The sequence below is a fragment of the Lygodium microphyllum genome, chromosome 4 (assembly GCF_053477565.2).
Source record: "Lygodium microphyllum isolate KBCC chromosome 4, Lygodium_microphyllum_v1.1.10, whole genome shotgun sequence".
Classification (NCBI taxonomy): Eukaryota; Viridiplantae; Streptophyta; class Polypodiopsida; order Schizaeales; family Lygodiaceae; genus Lygodium; species Lygodium microphyllum.
In genome coordinates, this window is record NC_141138.1 from 99,899,774 (window position 1) to 99,925,666 (window position 25,893).

The 25,893-nt window shown below is 41.5% G+C and overlaps 1 protein-coding gene across 1 annotated transcript; it reads left to right on the top strand.

Annotated features, from left to right (window-relative positions):
• Window positions 1-9,997: 9,997 nt before the first annotated feature.
• Window positions 9,998-10,924, top strand: LOC148037379 (ferredoxin-thioredoxin reductase, variable chain-like). Its single transcript, XM_087677293.1, has one exon. It carries the CDS (start codon window positions 10,128-10,130, stop codon window positions 10,602-10,604), a length of 477 nt encoding a protein of 158 aa, XP_087533419.1. The 5' UTR covers window positions 9,998-10,127; the 3' UTR covers window positions 10,605-10,924.
• The last annotated feature ends 14,969 nt before the right edge of the window (window positions 10,925-25,893 follow it).

The window sequence follows — 25,893 nt, forward strand, 5'->3', positions numbered from 1 at the left end:
TACAAGTTAGGACTCAACCAATGTCCGAGCTCACATTTGGCTTCTCCTCATAATGGGGGCCTTACAACCCATAGGTGAACTATCTCATTGGCCCAATGCCGACGCAAGTCTCTGAAGATGAACTTGAAGCTGATCCTTCATAAGTGCTTTGGTGAAGATATCTGCTCCATTCTCCTCTGTTGGACAGTAGACCAGTTCCACTATCCCATCCTCCATCAAGTCACGCACATAGTGATATTGGATCTCTATATGTTTGGTGCGTGCATAAACACTAGATTTTTTGCAATGGCGATGCAACTTTGATTGTCACATCTCAACACAATTGGTTCTTCATCCTGCACTCCCATATGCCATAGGATCCTTCTCAACCATACTGCTTCACATGCAGCAAAGCAAGTTGCCTTGTACTCTGCTTCGGTAGAAGACAATGCTACTATTGGCTGCTTCTTACTAATCCAAGAGAAAATTCCTGAACCCAAAGAGAAACAATAACTAGAAACTGACTTCCTAGAATCACTGTCTCCTGCCCAATCTGAGTCACAATTCCCCACAAGAGAAGTTCCGGAATTGTATGTGATACCATAGTCAAGAGTTTCCTTCAAGTATCTGAGCACCCACATCCCAGCCTTCCAATGACTCTCATGAGGTTTGTTTGAGAACCTGCTCAAAACACCAATAGCAAAACTAATATTTGGTCTGGTATTACACAAGTAGATCAGACTGCCGGCCATCCTCTTGTACCTCCCAATGTCTGCCAATGCTGATGTAGCCTCAACAGATAACTTTGCATTCACCTCCATAGGTGTAGCTATCTCCTTGCACTCGATCATGCCAAATGCCTTCAAGATCTCCCTTGCATATTTCTTCTGAGAGATGAATATCTTTCCTGGCTCTTGCCATACTTAAATTCCCAAACAATAGTGCAGCAAGCCCAAGTCTATCATTTCAAACTCAGAACTCAAAGCCTTTCGAGTTTGGTTGATCATATCTTCATAGTCACCTGTAATAAGAAGGTCGTCCACATATAGGACAATCACTACAGACTTTTCACCATCCTTGTAAACATATAAGTTAGCATCTGAGGCACATCTTTTGAAGTTTAATCTCAAAAAGAACTTATCTATTCATTGGTACCATGCTCTGGGGGCTTGTTTCAGCCCATACAATGCCTTCTTCAGCTTACACACTTTGTTCTCAGAATGGGGGGCCTCAAACCCTGGTGGCTGAGCCATGTACACCTCCTCCTTGAGGTCACCATTTAAGAACGCTGACTTAACATCCATTTGGTAAACTGGCCATTGCTTGTGGGCGGTCACTGCAAGTACTGTGCGAATAGTGGTCATTCTAGTAGTTGGGGAAAATGACTCTTGAAAATCAAACCCTTCAACCTATGAAAATCCTTGTGCAACCAATCTAGCTTTGTACTTTTCTAAGGTACCATCAGCCTTGTACTTTACCTTCCAGAGCCACTTGGTGCCAATAACCTTCCACTTTGCTGGCCGATCCACTAGCTCCCAAGTGTCATTCTTCATTATGTTGTCATACTCGGCTTGCATAGCTGCCTTCCATGCTGGATCTGCAAGTGCTTCTTCTAAGTCAGTTGGCTCCTTTACTTCTCATATAATCTCAGCCATCAAGGCCATATTGACTATGTGAGCAGAAGCCCTCCTGTGCTCCTCTATTCTCTGAGACCTCCTTGGTCTGCTTGCTTCTCCTCAACAAATGTGGGCATAGGATTATTGTGGTCATAGAGCTGCTTCACCGAACGCGGCAATGGCTTTTCCGGTGGGGTGATGTCAGGTTGGTGAACTTTTTCCTTATCATCTGAAGATGATGCTTCCTCCTCCTTAAGGATAGGGACAGCTCTCGAGACAGGTTCATAGTGGACTACCTCTTCGCTTGATGATAAAGTGGAAGAACTTGCCTTCTCCTCCTCCACTGTATGTAGCTGCTCCTTGAACACCACATCACGACTCGCGATGATCTTCTTTGCCTCTTGGTCATATAATTTGTAAGCCTTCTGCTCATCACTATATCCCAAGAAGATACATTTTCTGCTTTTTGGTTGTAACTTGTTTCTCTTCTCATTTGGAATATGTGCATAACATTCACATCCAAAAATTCTAAAGTGTGAGACACATGGTTTCTTACCAGTGTAAGCCTCATGAGGTGTTTTTTCCTTGAGAGCCTTTGTGTAGCTCCGATTTAAAATGTAGACTACAGTATTAACAACTTTAGCCCGTTAGGCAATCCCTTGCCCTTTAGCATGCATCTTGCCATCTCCACAATGGTGCGATTCCTGCGTTCCACAACATCGTTCTACTAAGATGTGTGAGGTGTCATCAATTGACGCTTGATCCCTTTGCTCTTGCAAAAGTCTTCAAACTCCTTTGAGTTGAACTCACCACCACCATCTATTCTAAATTTCTTCACACTTTTCCCTGCTTCATTCTCAACAAGTGTTAGCCATTCTTTAACTTGCCAAAAGCTTGAGCCTTATCACGAAGGAAGTACACCCACATCTTCCTATTGTAGTCGTTGACAATCAACATAAAATAAGAAGATCCCCCCAAGGCCTGTATAGGCATCTTTCCACACAAGTCAGCATGCACCAACTCTAGAGAAGCATGTGCTCTATTCTTTCTTGCTTGTGGAAATGCCTTTCTCTGTTGCTTGCCCATCATACAAGCTTCACATGGTTCCTTCGATTTCGTCATTGCAGGTAGGTGAGCAACCATACCTTGCTTGTGCATCTCCTTCAACACTGCAAATCCAATGTCCAAACCTTTCATGCCAAAGCTTACTTGTGCCCACTCCAAGGTGGCTGTAAGAGCACTTAGCTCATATAGGTTGTTCCTTATTTCTCCTTTGCCAACAACTTTGCCATCACTATCAATAATTTCTGCACCTGTCTTCTTGAACCTCACTTCATGACCAAGATCACTTATGGCAGCAACTGATAACAGATTTCTCCTAATTTCGAGAACATACAAACCATTCGAAAGCTTTTTGACATCACCATTTGCAACAACAAATGAAATAGTACATGTGCCCGTAGCAGGGCATTTTGCATCATTTCCAACTGTCACAGTGATGGATTCTTGTAGAGGCTGCATAGAATTGTATAGACCTTTCTTGTTGGTCATGTGACGAGAGGCTCCACTATCCAACACCCATGAGTCAATGGTAGATTCTTCTTGCACCAAGGAGCACACCTCCTCAATGGTCACCATGAATAACTCCAACTCTGCTTCAATCGTATTGGCTGTCTCTTTCCCTTTACTTTTAAGGGTACCATTCTTTTTATCTGCCTTCTTGACACGACAATCTACGATTGCATGTCCTTTCTTCTTGCAATAGAAGCACTCTCCTTGAAACTTCTTCTTACCGCCCTTCTTCTTTTTGTCACCATCATTTTTGGTGAAGGAACCACCTTTGCCTTTTGCATTGGCAGAGAATGCAACATCTCCATTGTTGCTTCCTTCTCGGGCTTTCAGCCTCAACTCCTCCTCTAGCAATAATGCACAAAGCTCCTCAAAACTCAAAGCTTGAGGTCTCACCTGAGTATTAAGGGCAGTTACTAGTCCATCAAACTTTTGTGGACAAATCCGAAGACACCTCCTCGCTAGTCTTTTATATCCTAGCACCAACCATATGGTTGTGCAGATTCTTAATCCAAGTGATGAATACTTCAGCTGTCTCTTCTTCAGCAAACTTCTTCATTACTAGTTGATTCTCCAAGTTTTGAATCCTTGTTTGGTTTCGCGTTTCATACTAACTCCTCGGTACATTCCAAGCATCTGATGCTTTGGTTGTATGCTGAATCAAAGTCAGAACATTGTCAGAACAGCTTGTAACTAAGGCATACACTGCATCTGCATTCCTTCATTTCCAAGCTCGTAGAAGATCTACATTCGGAGGAATCATCACACTAGGATTTGATGGATCGTTGGTAGGCTATGGTTCTGCATCAGTCCCCAGCACAGTCTCCAAAAGCTCATAAGAATCAAGGATAGTTGTAATTTTGAACTTCCACAAGGTATAGTTTGTACCATCTAACTTTCCTTCCCTAAAGGTTGGTGGACAAATCCTCAGTGTTTGAATAGTTGGTATAGCACCACCACCTCTTGCATCGCTTCCTGATTAGCCAGAACCACTTCCGAAAGATGACATTGTTCCTCTTTGCTGTTGAAGCCTTTGCCTCTTATGCACTCTTCGATCCCTAGAGCCCCCTAGGCTCTGATACCATGTAAAAATTACATGGCACAGTGAACAGAATCTGAGAAAGAGATAGAGATAGAGAGCACACAACAGATAAGAAGAGAATTAGAAAATGTCTTTAGCTCCAAACAATTGATATAGAGATGGCTCTATCCACCTATGTGCTTCCACAGTCAGGCTTAGATGGCGATCTAGACAGAAGATAGGTGAAGGGCTTAAGGCTGGCTAGAACAACTCTGACTGGGTGAAAGATAGATAATCGATGGTGGCTGTGAAGGGGTTTAGCTTTTAGTGAAGGCGGTTAGGTCAGGATGACTGACCTACCATATGAGCCTCCACTAGCCGGCCAGGGAATATTCTACGGAATACAAGTCAGGACTCAACCAATGTCCGAGCTCACATTTGGATTCTCCTCATAATGGGGGCCTTACAACTTTGAGCACCATGGATCATTGGTGGCACCTTATGAGGGTGGGGCATTGAGCATGTTTAACAGGCACATGTATCAATTGTATCAAGATGCCATGGCTATAGTGCGGAGCAAGGGAAAACCAGATCTCTTTATAACAATGACATGTAATCCAAAGTGGTCAGAGATAACTTATGCTTTGTTGCCTGGACAAACTACTTATGATCATCCCTATTTGACCGCTCGAATCTTTCATAAAAAACATGATGATATGATGCTTATATTATTGAAAAGGAATTTGTTTGGAAATATTGCAGGCTATGTTAGTGTGATTGAGTTTCAAAAGTGAGGGTTGCCACATTCTCATACTTTGCTGATTTTGAAGCATCCTTTTAAACCCTCTGAAGTATGCCATTATGATAGGTTTGTTTGTGATGAGTTTCTTGATAAAGCAAGGTTTTCAGCTTTGTTTGAAACTGTCTCAAAGTGCAATGTCCATGGTCCTTGCAGTGCGTTGAATCCCAAGAGCCCTTGCATGTGTGATGGTCAATGCGCAAAAAATTTTCCTCAGAGTTTGTGAATGTGACAACTATCGATAGCTCTGGCTATCATATTTATAGAAGACGGGATGATGGAAACACAATCACAATAAAGGGTAATACTATTGATAATCAATGGATTATTCCATACATCCATACTTAAGTAAAAAATACAATGCACATATAAATGTTGAGGTATGCTCAACAGTGGCAACTATTAAGTATTTGTATAAGTATATATACAAGGGACATGATTGTGAAACCATTAAGTTTTCTGTTGGAAGCTCAGGGTTGAATGGTACGAGCATTCGTGAAGTGGATGAGATCGAGAGTTATTTAGATGCACGATATGTTTCTGCTTCAGAAGCGTGTTGGTAAATATATGACTATGCATTGCACAATGAGAATCCTAATATACATCGGTTACGTGTGCACTTGCATGGTGAGAATTGTGTGGTGTTTCAAGATACAGACAATATATTAGATGTTATGCGAAATGAAGATGTTAAGAAAACCACCCTTACATAGTGGTTTGCATGCAATCATGTTCATCCAGAGGCTTGATCTATTCGCTATCAAGACTTCCCAGTGTACTGGGTGTGAAATGCACAGCGAAAGGTGTGGACAAAGAGAAAGCATGGAAATAGATGTGGTCAAATATACTTTGTGCCGCCTACATCTGGTGAGCATTATTACTTGCAAATGCTCTTAATAGTGTATTGCGGATGTAATCTTTTGAGGATTTGTGTACTGTTGGCAATGTGATGTACAATACTTTTAAGGAAGCTTGCATTTGCAAAGGGCGTATTAGAGGGTGATGATGAGTGTGATATGTGCTTGGGAGAAGCTGCCTCTATGCAGATTGGTGCCCAGTTATGTGCTTTGTTTGCTGCAATTTTGGTCTTTTGTGAGTCTACTCAGCCTGGTCAGCTTTGGGATAGGTTTATGGCACCAATGGTAGAGGATACTTTGTATAAATTGCAGCTAGAGCATACACATGTATCTTTTGCAATTTTACACCAAGAGGCATCAAACAAGGCTTTATTGCATCTTCAAGACCTTTTACTACAACATGGGAGAAGATTGTCTGACTTTGATGGATTGCCAAAACCTCATTGAATGGATTCTTAGTTGTGTGCTAACCCTCTTTTAGAAGATGAATATGTATATGATATACTAGAGCAACGTAGAGTTTGTCTTTCTATGGAGGCAATGTTGAATGACGGACAGAGAGTTGCATATACTACAGTTATGGATGCTATTGGTGCAAACTCTAGGGATGTTTTTTTTTGGATGGTCTTGGTGGGTCTGGGAAGACATTTCTTTATAAGTGTTTGCTTTCTAGGCTACACAGTGATCATCATATAGCATTGGCAACGGCATCATCTAGCATTACTGCTTTGCTTCTACGGGGTGGTCATACCGCTCACTCAAGGTTTAAAATTCCATTGGATCTAAGTAATCAATCCACCTATAATATTCCTGTTCAGAGTGATCTTGCTCAACTATTGAGACGGTCGAGCCTTATTTTGTGGGATGAGGCTCCCATGATGCATATGTATGCATTTGAGGTAGTTGATAGAACTTTAAGGGATATTATGAGTTGTGATAAACCATTTGGTGGACATGTCACTTTACTTGGAGGTGATTTTAGACAAATCCTACTTGTCGTGATGAAGGGCTTCCGTGAAGATATTGTTAATGCGACACTATGTTACTCTCATTTATGGCAGTGTATTAAGGTGCTAAGGCTGTCTGGGAATATGGGATGTCAACCGTTGGTGATGTAATCAATAATGGGTTTATTGGTTGGATTCAAGGGATAGGGGATGGAGTGGATATTAGAGAGAATTGTGATAAGTTACATATTCCATCTGGCATGGTATTAAAAGGACACTCTATTGAAACCTTGGTTGATAGTGTGTACAATGAAGTATCCACTGTGACAGAATTTGGAGCATATTTCAACAAGTGTGTTATACTTACAGTCGGGAATACAAAGGTGGCTTCTTTGAATAATCATGCATTGCAATTGATGCATGGAGATGTTATACAATACTATAGTGCGGATTCGATTGCAGAGACAGATGGTAGCTCATTTTTGTACTCTATAGAGTACCTAAAAACACTAGATCTTGGAGGTGGGTTTCCTCCCCATCTATTGCTGCTAAAGATGAATGCACGTATTATTTTACTTAAGAGCTTAAATCTGGGAAAGGTCTATGTAATGGTACACGATTGATATTCCTAGGATCACTTTTATTCCTAGCAGTTTGCAATTTCCATTTACTATGAGGCTGAGGCAGTTTCCTATTCGATTGGCATTTGCTATGACCATCAATAAGTCATAGGGCCAGACTCTGTCTGTCTGTTGTTGGACCTTGGTCTTTACTTGAAGACACCGATATTTACACATGGACAATTGTATGTTGCATTTTCAAGGGTGAAATCCTCATGTGGTGTGAGAGTTTTGCTGGATGAAAAGGGGAGCATTGTGAATGTCACAATGAACATTGTATACAAGGACGTGCCTCAGAATATGCAATAAGGTATATTGCTTTTTCGCAAGGATACATGCCAATATATGTTTTTTTGGAGGGTGCAATGGTATGCTTGCTTTTTTGCAAGGATGTATCCATTGAAATTTGATAGCTTTGTAGTCACTGCTTGGCTCATATATGAAATGGCCTTTATGCCACGTTCGGTTGGCAATACTCAGTAGTAACTAATTATTTCCTACACTATATTTAAGTATTTACTCTATTTTTGCAAATGCCTACTCTAAGTTGGGGCTATTATCCAGCTTCTAAGTATCAAAAGGAACTACAATGTATCTTGCGCACAGTAACAATGCATGATATTATAAGAAGAACGCTTGCAAGGGTCATTGAGTGTTTATATGATGATGTCAATATAGAGATTTTACTTCCAGTTTTTATTGAGGTGGTGCATTGTAGATATACTCAGTGTTTTCAAGTGCATATGGGTGAAGTTAAACAAGATAAGAGGTTTCAACGATCTCACACTGATAGAATACCTAGGGGATGGCTGACATATGAATTTAAAGACCTCAGTTGCTTTGTGATGCTACATTAAGCTATGAAAATGCCTGCTAAGTGGTTTGCATGTGCTAGGCCAGGTATTCTTATTCTAAAGTTAAGTAATCTTTGTCAATTATTAGATGTATTTACGTTTACATTATGGCCTTCTAAAATTTTAGGTGCAAGAAAGAGAGGAAAGACTGTCATGTCCCCTATAGCATCACCAAGGCAAGGAGTGGCAACAGGACTTACTTCACCTAACCATGTTGTGTTGGAGAATGGAATATTTCCCCGTGTTTCCTCGAAGAAAATAAAGCTTTGTTTTGGTTAGGTTCCTTGTGAAATTTTTTATTTTTTGTTCACATTGGCGCAATCTCTAGAACAAACTTGGTTTCGGGCTCTACTGCATCTATGTGTAATATTAATATTGAGAGTTTTTTGTAATGCTTGGATACACTTAGACTTTGTAATTGTGACATCCAATGATAATATAGAGGTACTTCTAACTATTGCGCGAAGCAAGTATGGACACAAGTTTACAAGTTTAGTGCATGGTCATTGCACATATATACGAGAGTCTGTACACCTACATACAAATGCATTTTTAGCCTTTTATACATGTATATACAAGAGAGAGTGTGTGCATATGTGTGAAAGGAGGGAGGAGAGATATAAAAAGAGTGAGAGATGGAGGGGTTGGGGGTAAAGGAGAGGGGTAAGAAAGGGGAGGGAGGGGGAGAGGTGAAAAAGGCGGCGAAAGGAAGAGATAGAGGTTGTAGAGGGAGAGGTGAAAAAGGCGGCGAAAGGAAGAGATAGAGGTTGTAGAGGGAGAAGAGAGATAAAAAGGGAGGAGGGAGGGAACAAGATCTGCGAGAGAGAGAGAGAGAGAGAGAGAGAGAGAGAGAGAGAGAGAGAGAGAGAGAGAGAGAGAGAGAGAGAGAGAGAGAGAGAGAGAGAGAGAGAGAGAGAGAGATGCAAAAGTGGTGTGAGGGGTTGCAAATAGAGGAAAGGGATAAAAAAGGGGAGGGAGGGAGAGGTGAAAAGGATGGGAGAGAGGAAGTGATGGGTGTTGTAGAGAGAGGAGAGAGATAAAAAAAGGAGAGAGAGAGAGAGAGGTAACTGATATGTGAGAAAATTTACAAAGAGGAGAGGTGTGAAAAGAGTGGGGAGAGAGAGAGATTGGCAATAAATAGTGAGATAGATTCAAAAAAGAGAGAAAATAGTGAGCATGCATGTGACCTCTTACGCTCAAGGACGCAAAAGAAGAATATGTGTTCAATGCTATGGTTGTGCAATTGTATAGATGTTATGGCTGTGCAATGGAGGCGAATTATATGGTGTTTTTACACTCAAGGATGGTAAAGTTACTATGCGATAGGGAAGGGAAGTTGCCGTGCTAGCCCTGTTGTCCCACTTTGCGGTAGCGCGGTAGGAAGTGGGATAGCGTTTCTTGTGCACGAAGTGCGCAAGGAACGCTAGTACACATTATTTGTGATGCCATAGGCTCTTTCTTTCAAGGAATCCGTTGTAATCAACTTCACATCCACACATGACCAAATGCACATCTAATCCCTTAGATGGTGGTGCACATCTTCATCCTAGAGTTACTTCCATCACTTAGGTTAGTGAATTTCAATCGAAATTTGGGAGATGAACCTTGGCCATTGATCCCATCACTTTTTTAGGAGATAGATCTCCATCAAATAGTGACAATGTGTGAAGAGGAGGTAAAGGGCGGCAGGGTACATACTAGGCTACAAATAAGAACGCAATAAGTAGGCCTATGCCATCCTTTGCTAAGTGTTTCTGGTTCTCACATAAAAAATTGGGTTCATCCACTGATCTTGCTGTTGTGTACTGTGCAAACTTTCCTCTTCCCTGTCGCTCCCCCTCTCTCTGGGTTTCCAGTCGCCCATCATGCCGTCAACTATGCCATTGCCACCTTCCAGCTCTCTCCTGTCAGCCTCCGCACACTGTGGGCCTTCCCCCAGAGTCCTCTTGATTCCAGTCTCTCCGTCCACCTTCTGCAGCCCTTCATATCCTTGTACAAGCAGCAGCAGCAGGTTCGCTCCCCGCAATAAGCCCCCACACCGCGCCTTCGTTTGTGAGATCGCAGTCGAGCTCGATGGCGTCTCCTCCTCGGAAGGCATTGCCCCCACCGTCGGATCCAAGATTAGAGTCCTGGGTCCCCTGAAGGTTTTCCACGTCCCTAAGAACCCCAAGCTGGACATCGGTGGATGCGAAGGCGTCATCAAGGATGTGCTGAAGAGCTGGAAAGGAAAGCCTATCTCTGCCAACCTGCCTTACAAGGTGCAGTTTGAGCTGGAATTGCAGGGCAAACAGGTGAAGTTTGTCGCTCATCTCAAGGAGGGTGAATTCGAAGTTATTGGCTGATACAGGGCTCCGGTTGCCACATCGAATCCTCATGCAGGTTCCCATTCTGCATGCACATCTTGTTTAAGGGGCATCCCAAAATTCTGCATCACAAGCTCTGCCCAAAAGTGATTATTCATCCATGTAGATTGTTAGCACATATATTTGGATGTTTTGCTGAGAATCTCAGCCATGTTTTTCAGCCATTCAGTATGGCCTTTTGATGTAACTCACATATGTGCACACGGACCTTGATGGTGGTTGCACAAGGGCCGATTCTGTTCAGTTATCTGTACATGTATCCTATAAAATCTTTAAATGGATCATAAACATTTGTGCAAGGAGAGTTAACGGGTACAAAGCGTGGATCTCACACTTTCATTTCCAGCATATTGAAAAAGTCATTCATTCAAAGCTGCTTATAGAGTTATAATCATGATTGCTGCCATTTGTTTAAATGTTAAATCTATAGGAGAAAGAGATTAATTGCATTTGGTTGATTTCATGCTGTACTTCACTCGAACTGGAACACATCCAGGCCAAGAGTGACCTCAAAAATGAGGCCAAGAAAGTAATACTTTGGGTGGAATAGGCCTGGGGGTATGCTGAAGGAGTCTGCTGCTAGAATGAGTACTGTCAAGTTGAGAGACATAATAAGTAGAAGGCCGAGTGTTGATGGCTGGAATGATGGCATGAGACAAGCATAGGTTTGGCTATATTGACAATGATTTTCAAATCCCATGTATAAACAAACAAAGTGTGATCCATTGATGTCAGAAACTCCAGCGATAAAGGCAGTCCTTTCCTGCTAGTTTGCACATGGAAGATGGTCCATAATGCAAGCTTGTGAGTTTGGCAAGAAAATCCTACCAACGTTAGTTGTTGGAAGGATTCGGGTTGAGGGAAGCTTGTGTGCTCACCACAAGTGCTATTTGGGTTTAATTGTCAAAGAAAATTTATTTGGTGAATGTGAATGTTCACAACGTGCAGGATATTTGGTGAATGCCAATGTATACAAAATGCTATTTGGATTTAATTGTCAAAGGAGATGTAACAACCATGCCATATAATTATACAATTTTTGTTGCCTATTGGGAATAAAACGGACCATTCAATGTAGTAGAACAAGAAACCATTCGATGTGGCAGGACTTGATTAGTAGGTTGGATGAGAATGCAAGTATGTCTCCTCTTTATGGGCACTCATTCATTGGCTCCTCTATGTTGCGACAGGTTAGTTGATATAATGCATGTGTGCACTCAACACATTTGTGAATTGTAATAGAAAAGGCTAGAGTCAAAGTTCCCTATATCCAATTTTTTAAGAGAGTAATAGAAGAGGAAATACAAACATAAGAGAAGGGGAGAGAAAGACTACAATGAAAGAAAAAAATGGAAAGAGCAAATTTTCACTGAACTCCAAAAGAATATTGAATACAAAGAGGATTGATTGGTCCTTGCATGTGTCAACTCTCAGTAGGGGCGGTGGCAAGACCAGACCCATACTACCATTAGTCAGCCACCCATCGCAATCGACAACGTTCTCAACACCAGAGGGCTTGTTTGAGTGGTCTGTAGAGGCTCACATTTTCTTTGTAGAGACATTTGAGGATACTAGTCTTGTCCACATCTGCGAGTTGTCTCTTGATGAGGTGATTGCAGAGGCCGACTTGCCATAGCCAAGTATTTTAGCTACTCCTTGGATTGTGGATAATGGAGCTACTTGTCATATAATCCCTACCGTAGGCATTTTTCTTTCTTGAGTCCCTATAGCTGGACATGTTTGAGTTGGGAACAACTCCTTGGTCATGATTCAGACTCACGGTTGCGTTAGTTTTCTCATCGACCAGGGCCCGCATCATACTACGTTGGATGATGTACACTATGTTCCATATCTAGGGGTGAGCTTGTTATCCGTTCAATAGATTTGCCAGTTAGGTTAAGCAGTCTTCTTTATAGTGACCACAGTCGAGGTCCTTGACTCTCAAATTGTTTTAGTGATTGCTTGTAGTGAGACACAGCCTAATGGCCGATAGCCTAGGGCTCTGAGTTGCGTTTCTAGGCTTTAATTGCTATACGGGAGCCTACAAGTGCTGAGTGTCTTTGGCATTTTCGCTTAGGACATCTTGGATACAACTCTCTTTATGAGTTGTTGTGTGTCGATAAATGGCTGATGGCCTTCCTTGCTTGAAGCTTTTGTGGGATATTTGTAAAGCTTATCGACTCGAAAAACAACATCCTTCCCCATTTCCTCAGCAGTCTACACATAGAGCTAAGGTGCCTCTTAGATTGATTTATGTTGATCTTTGTGGGCTGGCATTCAAACATCGCCCCCTTAGATGGTGCATTGTACTTGTTTTTGATTGTGGACGATCATTTTCATTACATGTGGATATACTTTCTTAAGCATAAGTCCGACGGCTTCAAATATTTTTCTACTTAGGTGCTACTAGTGCATAACTAGACTGGTCGTTGTGTAGGACGCATGAGGAGTGATAGTAGGGGTGAGTTCACCTGTCATGAGTTTTTTAAGTTTCTAGAGGAGCATGGTATTTGATACCAACTTACCTCTACCAACTCTCCTTTTTAGAATGAGTCGCAGAGCGTAGGAATTTGACTATCATGAACGTGGTATGCTCTATGTTGTTCCCAGCAGAGCTCCCTGAGGGCCTTTGGTTCGAGTTTGTTAGCACTTTGGTGTTTATCCTCAACTGGTGCCCGTTCCTCAAAGGACTCCGTATGAGGCATTCTTTGGCTCTCGGCCGATAGTTTTTCACTTTAGAGCATTTAGGAGTCGTGTTTACATTCATGCCCTTGATGATAAAATATGCAAGCTTACTCTTCGAGTTGATCTCTTGATTTTTATAGAATACTCCTTTGAAACGAAAGCTTATCGTTTGTTTAATCCTTGGACAAACAAGGTGATCATTAAGAGAGATGTAGTGTTTGATGAGAGGGATATTGGGTAGTTTTCTATATTAGATTTTTTACCCTTTTTTCATATTGTTCCTACTGAGGTAGTGCCTTTTGACATGGGTCTACTATTTGTTCCCAAGTCACATGCATATTCTTCACCTCCTAGACCCCCTCCACGAGACCTATTACCTTGCTAGTACCATTAGACCATATGGGATTCAGGAATCCTTTCACTTTGGAGAGCTTTGGAAGATCTAGTCAAGCTTGCATCTCAGGTTTCATTTGCATCGCTATTTAAAGCGGATTATATAGCACATTTTGAGCCGTATAGTTGGTAGGAGGCTCTTTATCCCCTTGGCAAGAGGCCATGGAAAAGGAGCTAGAGAGTATTGACTAAAATGAGACTTGGATCTTGGTGGATCGTCCGAGCCTCAAGAAAGTTATCGAAACAAAGTGGATTTTTAGGACTAAGCTAAAAGCTGATAAGGCTTACTTTCTGGTGCAACGATTTCGATAAAAGTAAGGTATTTACTATTAGGAGACCGTTGCTCCTATTTTGTGGTTAATCTTACTTTGTTTATTGGTTGCGCTAGCCGCTCACTACGATTGATTGATCTATCAAATGGACATCAGAAGTGCCTTTCTACATGGTTATTTGGAGGAGGAAGTCTATGTGAAGTAGTCTTGCAGATTTTCTTCTCTTGACTAGAAAGATAAGGTCTTTCGCTTGTGGAAAGCTCTTTATGGGCTGAAGCAAGCACCGTGGTCTTGGTTCTACAGGATGGATGAGTTCTTTAGGACTCACGGATACCACTCTATCCCTTATGACCCGAACTAATATATCTGTCCTACTGCAGAGGGCATCAGCTATATTTTGCTATATGTAGATGATTTACTTATCAACAGCTCTGACTTTGTTGCCATAGTAGAGATAAAGATATAACGTTGCTCTACTTTTGAGATAATAGACCTTGGTTTATTATCTTATTTTTTGGGGACGGAGATAGCTCAATGTGAGGATAATATTTTTGTGTCACAATAGAAGTACGCTCTTCAGTTGTTAGTGGACTAGTATTGCATAGATTAGACATGGCTTGTGGCCATGCCTCTTGATCCCACTATTCATCTTTCTAAGGATACTCTTAGTCAGCCCTTCGATAAGCACAACTATAGGTCTGTAGTATGAAAGCTTCTTTAGTTGATTCACACTAGGTCAGATTTAGTCAATTAGTTTGCTTAGTCTGTATTTCATTGCACCTAGGATGTCACACTGGGTTACATGTTTATATGTTTTGGAGATATTTGTAGTGTATCTATTTTTATGGTCTAACTTATGGATCTGGTTTATGTTTGCAGGGTTACACACACTTGGACTGGATAGGAGATCTTGATATCCAATGTTTGCAGGGTTACACACACTTGGACTGGGTAGGAGATCTTGATATCCAATGTTCCCATGGTAGCTATCTCTTTATCTTGGGCACGATACCCATCTCTTGGGCTAGTCATGAGGAGGAGAAGGTGGCGACTTTTACGTTGGAGGTTGAGTATTAAACTCTTTTTTATAATATCATGGAGGCCATCTACTTGAGGAGCCTATTGGTGGCTTTACACTTTCCATGCGACTCTTCCTTCATCTTCTACTGCGATAACCAGAGTGTCATTACTCTTGCAGGCAATCCAATCATTACACCATGGATGCGGATGAGGGGGTTAACTTTCACTTCACCAGAGAGAAAGTTGAGCTAGGTACCATATGCTTGGAGTTTGTGCCTTTTTTTGATAACTATGCAAACATATTGACCAAGGCGGGCAATCGATTGGTATTGTAGTATGTCTTACCTAGGATCTGCTTGGATTCATGCTACTCTACTTTTTCAGAATGACGGGGAGAGGGTGTTAATCTCTTGCTTTCCCTTCCAGTTTGAGAGAGGAGGGCTTTCTTCTCTTGGTAGTGATAGTAATGAGCTTACAGATTTTGATTAAGTCATTGTATTTATTGAACATTTTAAACATTGTATCTTCATCCATACTGTCAAGATGACATGATTATAAAAGGACACTTGGGCAAGTGAACAATTTCCTTGCGAGGACATTGTTTAAGTAACACTCTTGCATAGCATTTTGCATGAGCATGATCATGCTTGCAATGCTTCTTGCATAACTCTAGTGCATTGGCACTCTATTTTGTAAATATGCATCTGTGCGCATTTATCCCTTTTCGGTCTTTCTGAGTGGTCGACTCTTGATCCATTATATTCGCGGCATTTTACATGAAAGTCTCCACGGCAGTTTTTCTTGTTTGCTGAGCCTTGCTAGTCTTGCAAAGGTGGATGAAACCACAATGAGTGTTGATTTTTTTAAAAATTTTAAATTCTTAAATTTTTTATTTTATAATGATTATTTAAAAAAAAGAGATGGCTGTTGATTTCTGAGTGGTTGACTCTTGATCCATTATATTCTCGGCATTGCACATGGAAGTCTTCATGATAGTTTCCCTTGTTTGCTAAGCCTTGCGAGTCTTGCAAAGGCGGATGGAACCACAATGAATGCTGAATTTTTTTAATTTTTAAAATTTTAATTTTTTATATGATAATGATTATTTAAAAAAAGAGGTGGGTGTTGATTATGTAACGGACCGGAGACAACTAGCCAATCCCAAAGGCTTTCACAAAATAAATAGGCTATTCCTACCACTATTAGATGTTTATTTTGTGAAAGTCTTTGGGATTGGCTACTTATCTTCCATCCGTTACTTAATTGACTGTCACCTCCCTTTTTGAAATAATCATTTAAAAAAAACATTGTGGTTTCATTTGCCTTTGCAGGACTTGGTAGGCCACTAGGCAGTTGACGTGCATCCTTTATTTGATGCCTTATTCTCTTTAGGGTGACTACTTGGACTCCCTTGGTAAGATAACCATCGCCTTTGTATTTTTGGCAGGCCATTAGGCAGCCAGCGTATACCCTTTGTCTGATGCCCTGGTTGCTTTGGGATGGAACACCTTGGGGTAAAAGCTCATAAAAACCAACAACACTCAAAACTTTGGGTTGGGCTTTCTTTCTAGCCGAGTTTTGGGCTTGAGAGGGGGTGTTGAGCTAACATAAGCATTACATGCTGAATTAGCTCAAAAAATGCTTAATTATTTAAATCCCTAAATTGGTGCGCGATTTGAGAAAGTTTTGAAATTGTGTGCGGTACAAGGTTTCGAAACTTTCTATGAATAGGTAGGTTGCCCTCCATTCAGCCTTAATCTCGTTTTTGCAGGTTTCAGGTGCTAGAACTTCGGTGTCCACTCCTCATTTGCGGAGGACATCCAACCGAAGCTGTAACCGGCCTGTTCACTGGGAAGGGCGGTAGTGTACAACCAAAATATATAAATGCTTTCACCCAATTTAACAGTCGCCCACTTTACTTGAACTTAAAGACACAGAACCAAGAAGAAATACAGGAAGCTAGAATGCTCCTGTTGCCACACAGACACCCTGTTGGCCCCTAAGTTAGGTGCCCCTTGCGGTATTTCTTTATTTAAACAAAAAAGAGAAAGTACAATGGGCTGTCTTTCACCTATTTTGGGTGAAATTTGACAGCATAACAGTACATTTACTGACCCAAATCAAGTTGACCAGGAGGGGAAACTCTGCCCAAGTCTGAATCTTCTGGTTGGAGTGCAGAATTGACCATTTCAGCCTGCTGTATTTACTGGTTCAGACCTGTTCTGAAACCTGTTTACAACTCTTACTGTTCCCTGTACTATTCAGCCCACTGTAATTACTGGTTCAGACCTGTTCTAACACCTGTTTTCAGCTCATATTGTTCCCTGCACTGTCCCGCATCATCTGTGCCGAGTGCCCCTTGATTCTGACATCAATTGGGCTCTAAAATACCCTTTGAACAGTCCAGAATTAGTTCGGGTTTAGTGCTGTTTCAGGCACTTGCTTGGTGAGGTTACCACCCTCACCTGTCCCTGCTGGGAACTGCAAACAATTGCTCCCGTTCCTGGAGAAAGGAGGCTCTTGCCTCATGCAAAAACAACATATTCCACACAGCTGTACCTGAATCAGAAGAAAAGCCCTTGATTCTGCAGCATAACCGTACTGTCAGGGAGAGAGAGAGAGAGAGTAGGAAGCAAGCCCAGCCCTCTGTGCACCATAGACAAGGTAGACCAGCTCTCAAGAGCTCTGCATCTGCAGCTGCTTTTCACAAATGAGCCACTTTCAGCCCAAAAACTGCACGCCAGCCCTCTTTAAAGAGGTAAGTGCACACATTTGTGTCAAGTGGCAGCACTAGAAGATATTTCCCGTTTCAGCCTTCCGGTCTAAAATTCTCCATGCTTGGTGTAGAATTTGACCTCGGCATAGACCAGAGGATTAATCCTCGTGCAAAAACGAAGATAATGATGCGAACAAATTCTGAGGTCCAAAAATAGTAACTCCCTAAATTTTAGGAGTTGCTTCCATTGCATCCCCACTAGTCTTCTGACCATCTTTGCAGGCTATGGCTACATCCAAATTTGCAATGTAGCTCAACTGAAAGTGAATTTCCACTGATGACCCCACATGGACTAATCTCTTGAAGATTTGTCCATCTTCACTTTGAACTAGTCTCTTCCAGGCTAGTTCTTCAACACACTTGTCCATATACACTTTCACAAGTCTTTTCCAGACTTGTCAATCTACAGTGCCATCAGTCTCTTCCGGACTTGTACTGGACCTTAATTGTCCAGTCTTGACTCACTAGACATTCCTGTCTGTTTCACATACTGGCCATGCAACTCAGGCGTTTAGATTTCAAGAGGGATCCTTCCAAAAAGAAAAACTAAATAAAATATGTAATAAAGAAATCAACAAAAAGGTAATAGTTATCACAGTCTTGTGACAGAAGCTGCCCCAAGCTATCTTCATCCATCTGGCTCGTGTTTCCAGCCTCTACCTTGTAGCTTGCGGCTTGCGCTACTTCGTGCATTTTACTGTGGTATTTTATTGTTGCATTTATTACTACGTTTTACTGTGGCATTTCATGCTGTGTTTCAGTGCTTCGTCTATCACAGATCTGACATCTACTACTGCTAGACATCTTTGGAGGCTCCTTTGCTGCATTTCAGGATTTGTTAGAAGTATGACACACTCTCCCGCTCAGCACCTTTGCCTCAATCCTCAAGCCGCGAGAGTTTGGGATATAGTTTTCATTCTTGCATGGTATATTTGCTCCATGAGCTTTGTGTATTTAGTATTCAGTCATTCATTTAGATTCCACTGTGTTCATTGTCTCTGAGGTTCCCTAACCCTAATTGTGTTCTTTTGAGTTGATGCTTTGTTGTAGGCTTTCATTTATGTTTTTGCATTAGGGTATTTTTTCACTGAGGGAGCGAAATGTAGTTCTTTGAGACTGCCTCCTCTCACCACCCTCACAAAAGTGTGCACCCTCCCTCTCCCCAAGATGTCAATGTTGATGGCGAAAGGAGCGTTAGAAGTGGATGTAGCAATGGAAGCATAGAAATACGCTGAAACAAACTATTGAATAGGAGACAAAAGCGAGAAAAAAGAGAAAACACAAGAACATTGCAAAGGAGAACTTAGAGATATGCTCGAGAAATGGAATCCATATATCAAACACAAGGCAGTTGTGCACAACAATAAGTCATTGACTGCGTGGGCATTGGCACTGGCTCCCTCTCTCCAATAGGACCTAGCATTGGAATTTGCAAGTGGTGAATCACAAATTGTGGAGGAGGAATATAAAGGTAAAAATATGCCAATAATGTAATTAGGTGTGCCAGCAATAAATGCCTAAATCATCACCATAACGGCAAACAAAAAATACCTAAAATACTTAGTATCGTTTGTCCCACTAAAACACATCCTAGACTCACTCATGAGTTGACTATATTGCTAACAAGGAGAAGTACCAAAAGAAGAATAGGAAGAGGCGTGTCTAGCTGAAAGAAGAAGAGGGAGAAGCATATCTAGCTGAAAATATGTGACCATGAGTGGCCTTTAAGGTCGTCTCAAGGAAGGCAAGAGCTTGGCCTCGAGAGAAAAGAACTCCTTGCTGGTCCAGAGTGTGAAGCCCCCTTCAAGGAAGGGCAATCGAGATAAGGAGCGTCGAACAGTCCAAGTCTTTACTCCCATCAACGGGTAGGTCCTATAAGGGTTAGTGCTAACTTGCAAAGACAAGTTAGAAGCAAAAAATACCACATAAAGTTCATAAAACACACAACCTCAACTTCAATGAGAAGTGCTCGTGAATGCAATGTATTAGGTTTTGAGATGGTCTCACTACTAAAAGATAGGTATGCTAAAGATGTAGGAAAGTAAGAGGAGAAATGTACAATAGAAGAGAGAAGCCAGGCTAGAGCGTGCCATGCAAGAATCATCTGATATACAGATGGGAATTTGGCAGGCCTTGAGTTTGTGTCATTGATATCTGGAAGCTCCATGATTTGCTGGATTGGAGAATCTCTCTAGTAAGTGGGCTCAACTGCGCCTTGCTATACATATAGTAGTGGTATTGGTGAACCAGGACTCAACTACTTCTAGCTATGCATATAGTAGTGGTATTGGTGGATGAATTAAATAACCCCCGAAGTGAAACAAGGATAGATGGTCCTACTACCATGTGAGCAATGGATCCACACTATTGTGGTGGAGGATGATCCCTCTCGGTTGTGGAGGTGGGATTGAAGGGCCTTTGCTCCTCACTACTTGACTCAATCTCAGTATTGTCTTTCCAGCACCTTGCTTCACCTTTTGGAAAGTCAAGGCCCCCTTTGAATATTGGGCATTATTATGAAATTGATCAGTCAAGTATAATGCAATAGCTGATACACAAACTCATAGAAGGTGGGTAATTGGGGCTATGAGATGACTTGTTGGGTGAAATTGAAATATCTTTGTGGTAATTTATTCATGAACGAAGCGACTTAATCATCAATTAACTTGGGTAAGCTAGTATTTGCAAATTCATTGAGAAATCATCAATGCTCAGCCAACTTGATAGTTGGATCATCTCTTTCAGTGATTTTGAACTCTTGGAGCTTATGGTCGAGCTTGATATGTTGGGTATAATTGTGAGCCGCATAGTGGTCGATTGATGTGCCCAATGCTTAGATGCAAGGGGTCAAAGTATTAGAGTTGAGAGTGAAATTCAAGCATAAGACCCTACATTAACTCAATGATGGCTATGGCATTTCGGCTCTTCCAAGAGCAAACTATCTCATATGAAAACCAACGGGGGTCAAGCTAGATTTCAAGCCCCTGAACAAGTTTCCACAAGCCTTGGGAATCCAAGACATGCCGCATCAGATTAGACCAAGCGGTAAAGTTAGACCTATTTAAATGAGTCGTATCTTATTTGTAAATGCATGCTTGGTTGATATAGATGGATGGATGGCTTGAGGAGGGGGTTAGGTAGTGGCATAGGATAGAAAGCAAGATGGTTATTGTAAATGCACGCTTGGTTGATATAGATGGATGGATGGCTTGAGGAGGGGGTTAGGTAGTGGCATAGGATAGAAAGCAGGATGGTTAGATGCTACATGCGGCATCAAAGTGCCTAGCATGGTGACTCTAGATGGTGCCCCAAAGGAGGTGATTGACTTGTGGATGGTCCACATGCTAAAAAGGTATAGGAAGTCACACTAGGTATTGTCATGTTGGCAAACTGTGTGGCCACTTGAGAGATGAGAGAATAGGGTGGAACTTGAGATGCATGGATGGAATACCTGTGTGCATAGGTCCCCATGGATTTTTGGGTTGGGGGATAAACCTCCAGCACGGTGCACCTCTACCACTAGGATGTGCAAAAGCAGATGACCTAAAGGGATAGAATGTGCCTATGTTTGAAGATCCCCCCTAGTGTGCTGTATGATTGGATAGTTGGAATGGTGAATGGTGATGTGAAAAATGTGTAAATGTAAATGTGGGTGTAATGAAAAAGAAGGGTGGGATTGGAAATTGTAGTGTAGATGGAATAGAAGTAAATGGAAATTCATTTTTAGGAAATTGAAAATTAGATGATGATGTTTCAAATGATGATGTACCAACTTCATTCTGACTTTGAGAAACAAAACTTAAAAGATGGAAAATTCAACTTTTTTTTATACTCACCTCTTCTTGTGTTTACATAAAGATACTAATCCTTTTCAAGTCTTGTTATGAATTGAGTGAAGCATATGTACCTCATTCTTGAATATCACCAATATCTTGCAAGGAAGTAGAAACATAAGGAACGGAAACAGAATTAAATATTTTTGTATCTAACACCGGAGTGGAAGTAAATGAAGGTTTGAACTTCATGTCCGTTTCTCCAATAGGAAGACCAGTCCCATATGGAGGTTTTGTCCTTCTTGCAAAATCATCAGACATGTGTGCAGAATCTAAGGGTGAATAAACAATGTTACCTTCCAATTGTTGTTGGGCTCAATGCATGAGGAGGATCAAATCGTATTGAGTTCATGAGATCTCATAGGGTCTGTAGACACCATGATACTTAGATGTCTCTCAACTAGTGTTGGAACCTTGCTTGGCAAGTTGTGAAGCCCACGCTTGATAGTTTTTGATGAGACAAGCTTTCCAATCAAAAGCCTAGGTTTCTTCAATGGGTACCTAGCTTCTATACCATGTAAAGAAATACTAGTCTACATATAAGAACACAATCATATGTGAGCATAGATTGATAAAAGAACTCAATAGGGTTAGGGTAGCTTAGAGACAATGGACATTGAAGATGAACGAAGAATAATGAATGAATACAATGCTTAATGCAGCAAACACACTATGCAAGGTGAATACTAAACCTCGATCTTTGGTCTCTAGGATTGGGGTAGAGAGTATGAGCTGGAGAGTGTGTCGTACTTTAATGGATTTTGAAGCACAATAGACAACCTCTGAAGATGTCTACCAATAGCAAACACAACTCTTGTGAAGGCTGGGATCAGTGTTAGACGGACACAACTAGTTGAGGAGACGTGGCAGCTAAATAACTGCTGTAAACAGCAAAAGCAGGTTGGAGAATGTCATAATAGGGCTGGAACAGCAAACGTAGGGTCAGCTGATGATGTGGCAGGCTGGGGACAGCTGATTAGGTGCAAACATAGGCTGCAATAGATGATTTGGTAGTAAACACAATAGTTGAGGCGATGATAAGATGCTGAACCGAGTCTCACCAACAGGTATGAAGAGGCTGGACAGTAGGCATCGAGTGTAAACAGCAATAGGTAGTGGCTCCAATTGAGATATCCTTTGCAAACAGGGTTTGGACAGCAGAGATAGACATCATCAATCTACAAATGTAGGATAGAAGTTGAGTGGTGGGCAGCCTGTCTATTTATAGAAGTGCTGAGTGTGGATACTCCCAAATTAGGGTTTGGCTTATGGGACTCAAACACTATCTAGGAACACACACTGTTTAATGGGGCTGTAATAAAGAACTAATTAGTTTACAATGCAGTTTTACTTCAATAGAGAGACCATTCTTTATTGTGTGGGAGAGGAGAGTAGGTCAATTGCTCAAGCAAGGCAATCTAGTCCCTGGAGCTGTTGCAGTTGTGTTAGCACCCTCTTGACCTGATTAGGGACTCCATTTGCAGCAAGCAACAGCCTAGAAAAGCTGTCTACAACTGGGCGGCAACTTCTAGAGTAAGCAACTGCAATTTTTGTGAACCCTGCCTATCACGGGGACGTGAAAATTTGAGATGCTTTAATCTTGCTAGTAACATTTGATTAAGTTATTAATCAAATGTGCAAGGTTGTTTAGCACATATGATGCACATGGCAGTTATTTCATGGAAACGGGCCAAGGACCCCGAGGATGCAGCGGGTGTTAAAGGCAAAAGTTGTGTTAAGTTATGCCAACTGGGTTTTGGTGGTCAGCTGGTGCCAGGTTGAACCCTAGGATAATTGTTTGGCCATTAAGTGTCAGTGGTGACACTAGGGACTAGCATTAATTAATTAATTAATACTAGTCTAAGGGTCAACAGAGGTTGGGAACCACTCCAAGTTGCAAATGGCCTAGCCAATTTCATTATAGATGGGCATGTTTAATTTTGGGCAGGGTCAAAAGGGCTGAAATTAATTTTCAGAATTAATTAATTCTGAAAAATTAATTTAATGGCTGAAAATGCATTAGGAAGGCTGCTACTTGGCAAAACTTTTCCATGCAACTAGGGAGAAGGCTGTTGGAGGGTGGTGGAAGCTGATTTGCAGCCATTCGAAGCTTGGTGGAGGGAGAGGAGGTGATCAGATTTGGCTTTGAGAGGCGACGATGACTGATTGCGCGCCGCAACAAGACAGGGGGCAGCAGGTTTTCTCTTCCGCCTCAAGAGAGGCAGTGGTAGGAGAGGAGGGCTCGTAAGCAGAGCTGGTGTTTTACCCCCCTTTTGAAGCTGTTGGTGCCATCAGATTTGTCATCAGAGCTACGAATCAGAAGATGCATTTCAGCTGCTTTTCTCTCTTTCTATAGCATTCTCTCATCTCCTCCAGTCTATGCTCAAGTATTCTCAGCAATTCTCAGCCATGGGTAGCAGAGTACAGCCAAATTTTGGTGGACAGCAGAGAGTTTACTGCTGTAAACCCTAAATTATAGCAGTAATTAGGGTTTAGCAGCCACCTTGGGACCTGTGCCATTAGTTAAAGGCATTGTACACTGAAATCAGCACCGGTTCATGGAATTGTGAGGATTTCAGATGTCAGCCCATCTATTGTGAATTTGGGGCAGCATTTGACCAGTTGGGGTTCCATTAGAGCAAGTCCTGGGTGAAAATCAAGGGGCAATTTGCCCGAATGCTTTGCTGATTATTGGAACAGCAAGGGGCTTTTGAATCAGCCAAGGAGATCGTGAAATCTCGGCTTGTAATTTATCCATCAGCAATTGAAATTAAAGAAATACCGAAAGGGGCGCTAGTTTTGGGGCCAATAGGGTGTCCACTGTCCAAGTTTATGGAGGTAAAGTGAGCATTTCAGTTTATGTTCATTTGCTAATTGCTGTAATTAAGTGCTTAATCAGGTTAAACCACCCTATCCGAGAAGGAAGGCTGGTCTCACTGCGAGCTGGTAACAACATTTATGTCTGTCTCTGATTAGGGCAGCAGCTGATTTAATCAGATTTTGTTAGTACATCTCTGAATTTTTGCTCTCTTCAGCGTTCTCCAACTAATTCACAATTTTCAGCAGATCTCAGCCATTCATAGTAGAAATCAGTCATTAAAGGTGGATAGCAGCAGGAGCTTTGCTGCTGTAAATGCTAATTTATAGTAGAAATAGGGTTTACTAGTGACTTGCAGTTTTGTGCCAGAAAATTGAAGGCTTAGTACTTGAAACCAACAGTTGGAAATCAAGGATTTTTCAAGAGATTTCAAGAAGCCACCCATCCAATTGGATTTGGGGTTCATTTTGACCAGCCACAAGGGTCAATCAAAGCCAATCCTATGTTGGATAAAGGGGCAAATCAGATTGAAGGCTTGTTGGTAATTTTTGATAGTAAGTAGCATTGGATTATGAAGGAGATCAGATCAATCTTAGTGTACTTCTTCCAATTGCAATACAAGTTAAAAAAAATGCTGCAAAGGGTGCTAATTTTTAGGGCCAATTGGGAGTCTACTATGTAATGATATACTTGTCTATAGATAGCAAACATAATCGTACAACAAAGCACAAATTGATTAAAGAACTCAATAGGGTTAGGGTAATTGAGAGACAATGAACATTGAAGATGAACGTAGAATAATGAATAGATACAATGCTTATGCCATAAACACACTATTTAGGGTGAATACAAGCCTCCAACTATCATGTCTCTAGGGCCGGGTCAAAGAGTGTGAGTTGGAGAGTGTGTCTTCCTCTTTGTGGATCTTGAAATACTGCAGACAACTTGAAGTGTATGCACTATGACAGCAGCAAACACAGATCTCTAGAGTCTGGATCACTGATGGATGAAGCTAGACAGCTCAGAAGATTGGGCAACAGCAAACACAGCCCGTCTGATATGGATAGCAAGCTAGAAATAGCCGCCAAGAGTAGTTCGAGGGCTGGATGCAAGTGCTATAACTGGTGGATAGCAGCTCGAACTAATATAGTCTTCGAAGATGGAGTGTGGACAATGGAGATAGTGTTGAGCTAAAAATGCATTAGCTTCATTTAAATAGCCCCAAAACATGCTTAATTAAGGAAAAACCTTGTTTATTTAAAAGAAATGCGTTCCTAGAGAGTGTCTGTATTCCATAAGCACAAATCCACTTGAGAGGGCCTAAACTTTCTATAAATAGGTATGTTGCTCTCCATTTAGTCCTAATCTTGTTTTTGTAGATTTCAAGTATTTTTAGTTTGTTGTCCACACTCTGTTCGTGGAGGACATCGTAGTCCAAGCTGTCCATTGGAGTCTTTACTTATCTAACGCC

Bases quoted from the DNA above. Each gene is read 5' to 3' on its own strand.
- LOC148037379 (XM_087677293.1), top strand. From the start codon at position 10,128: ATGCCGTCAACTATGCCATTGCCACCTTCCAGCTCTCTCCTGTCAGCC.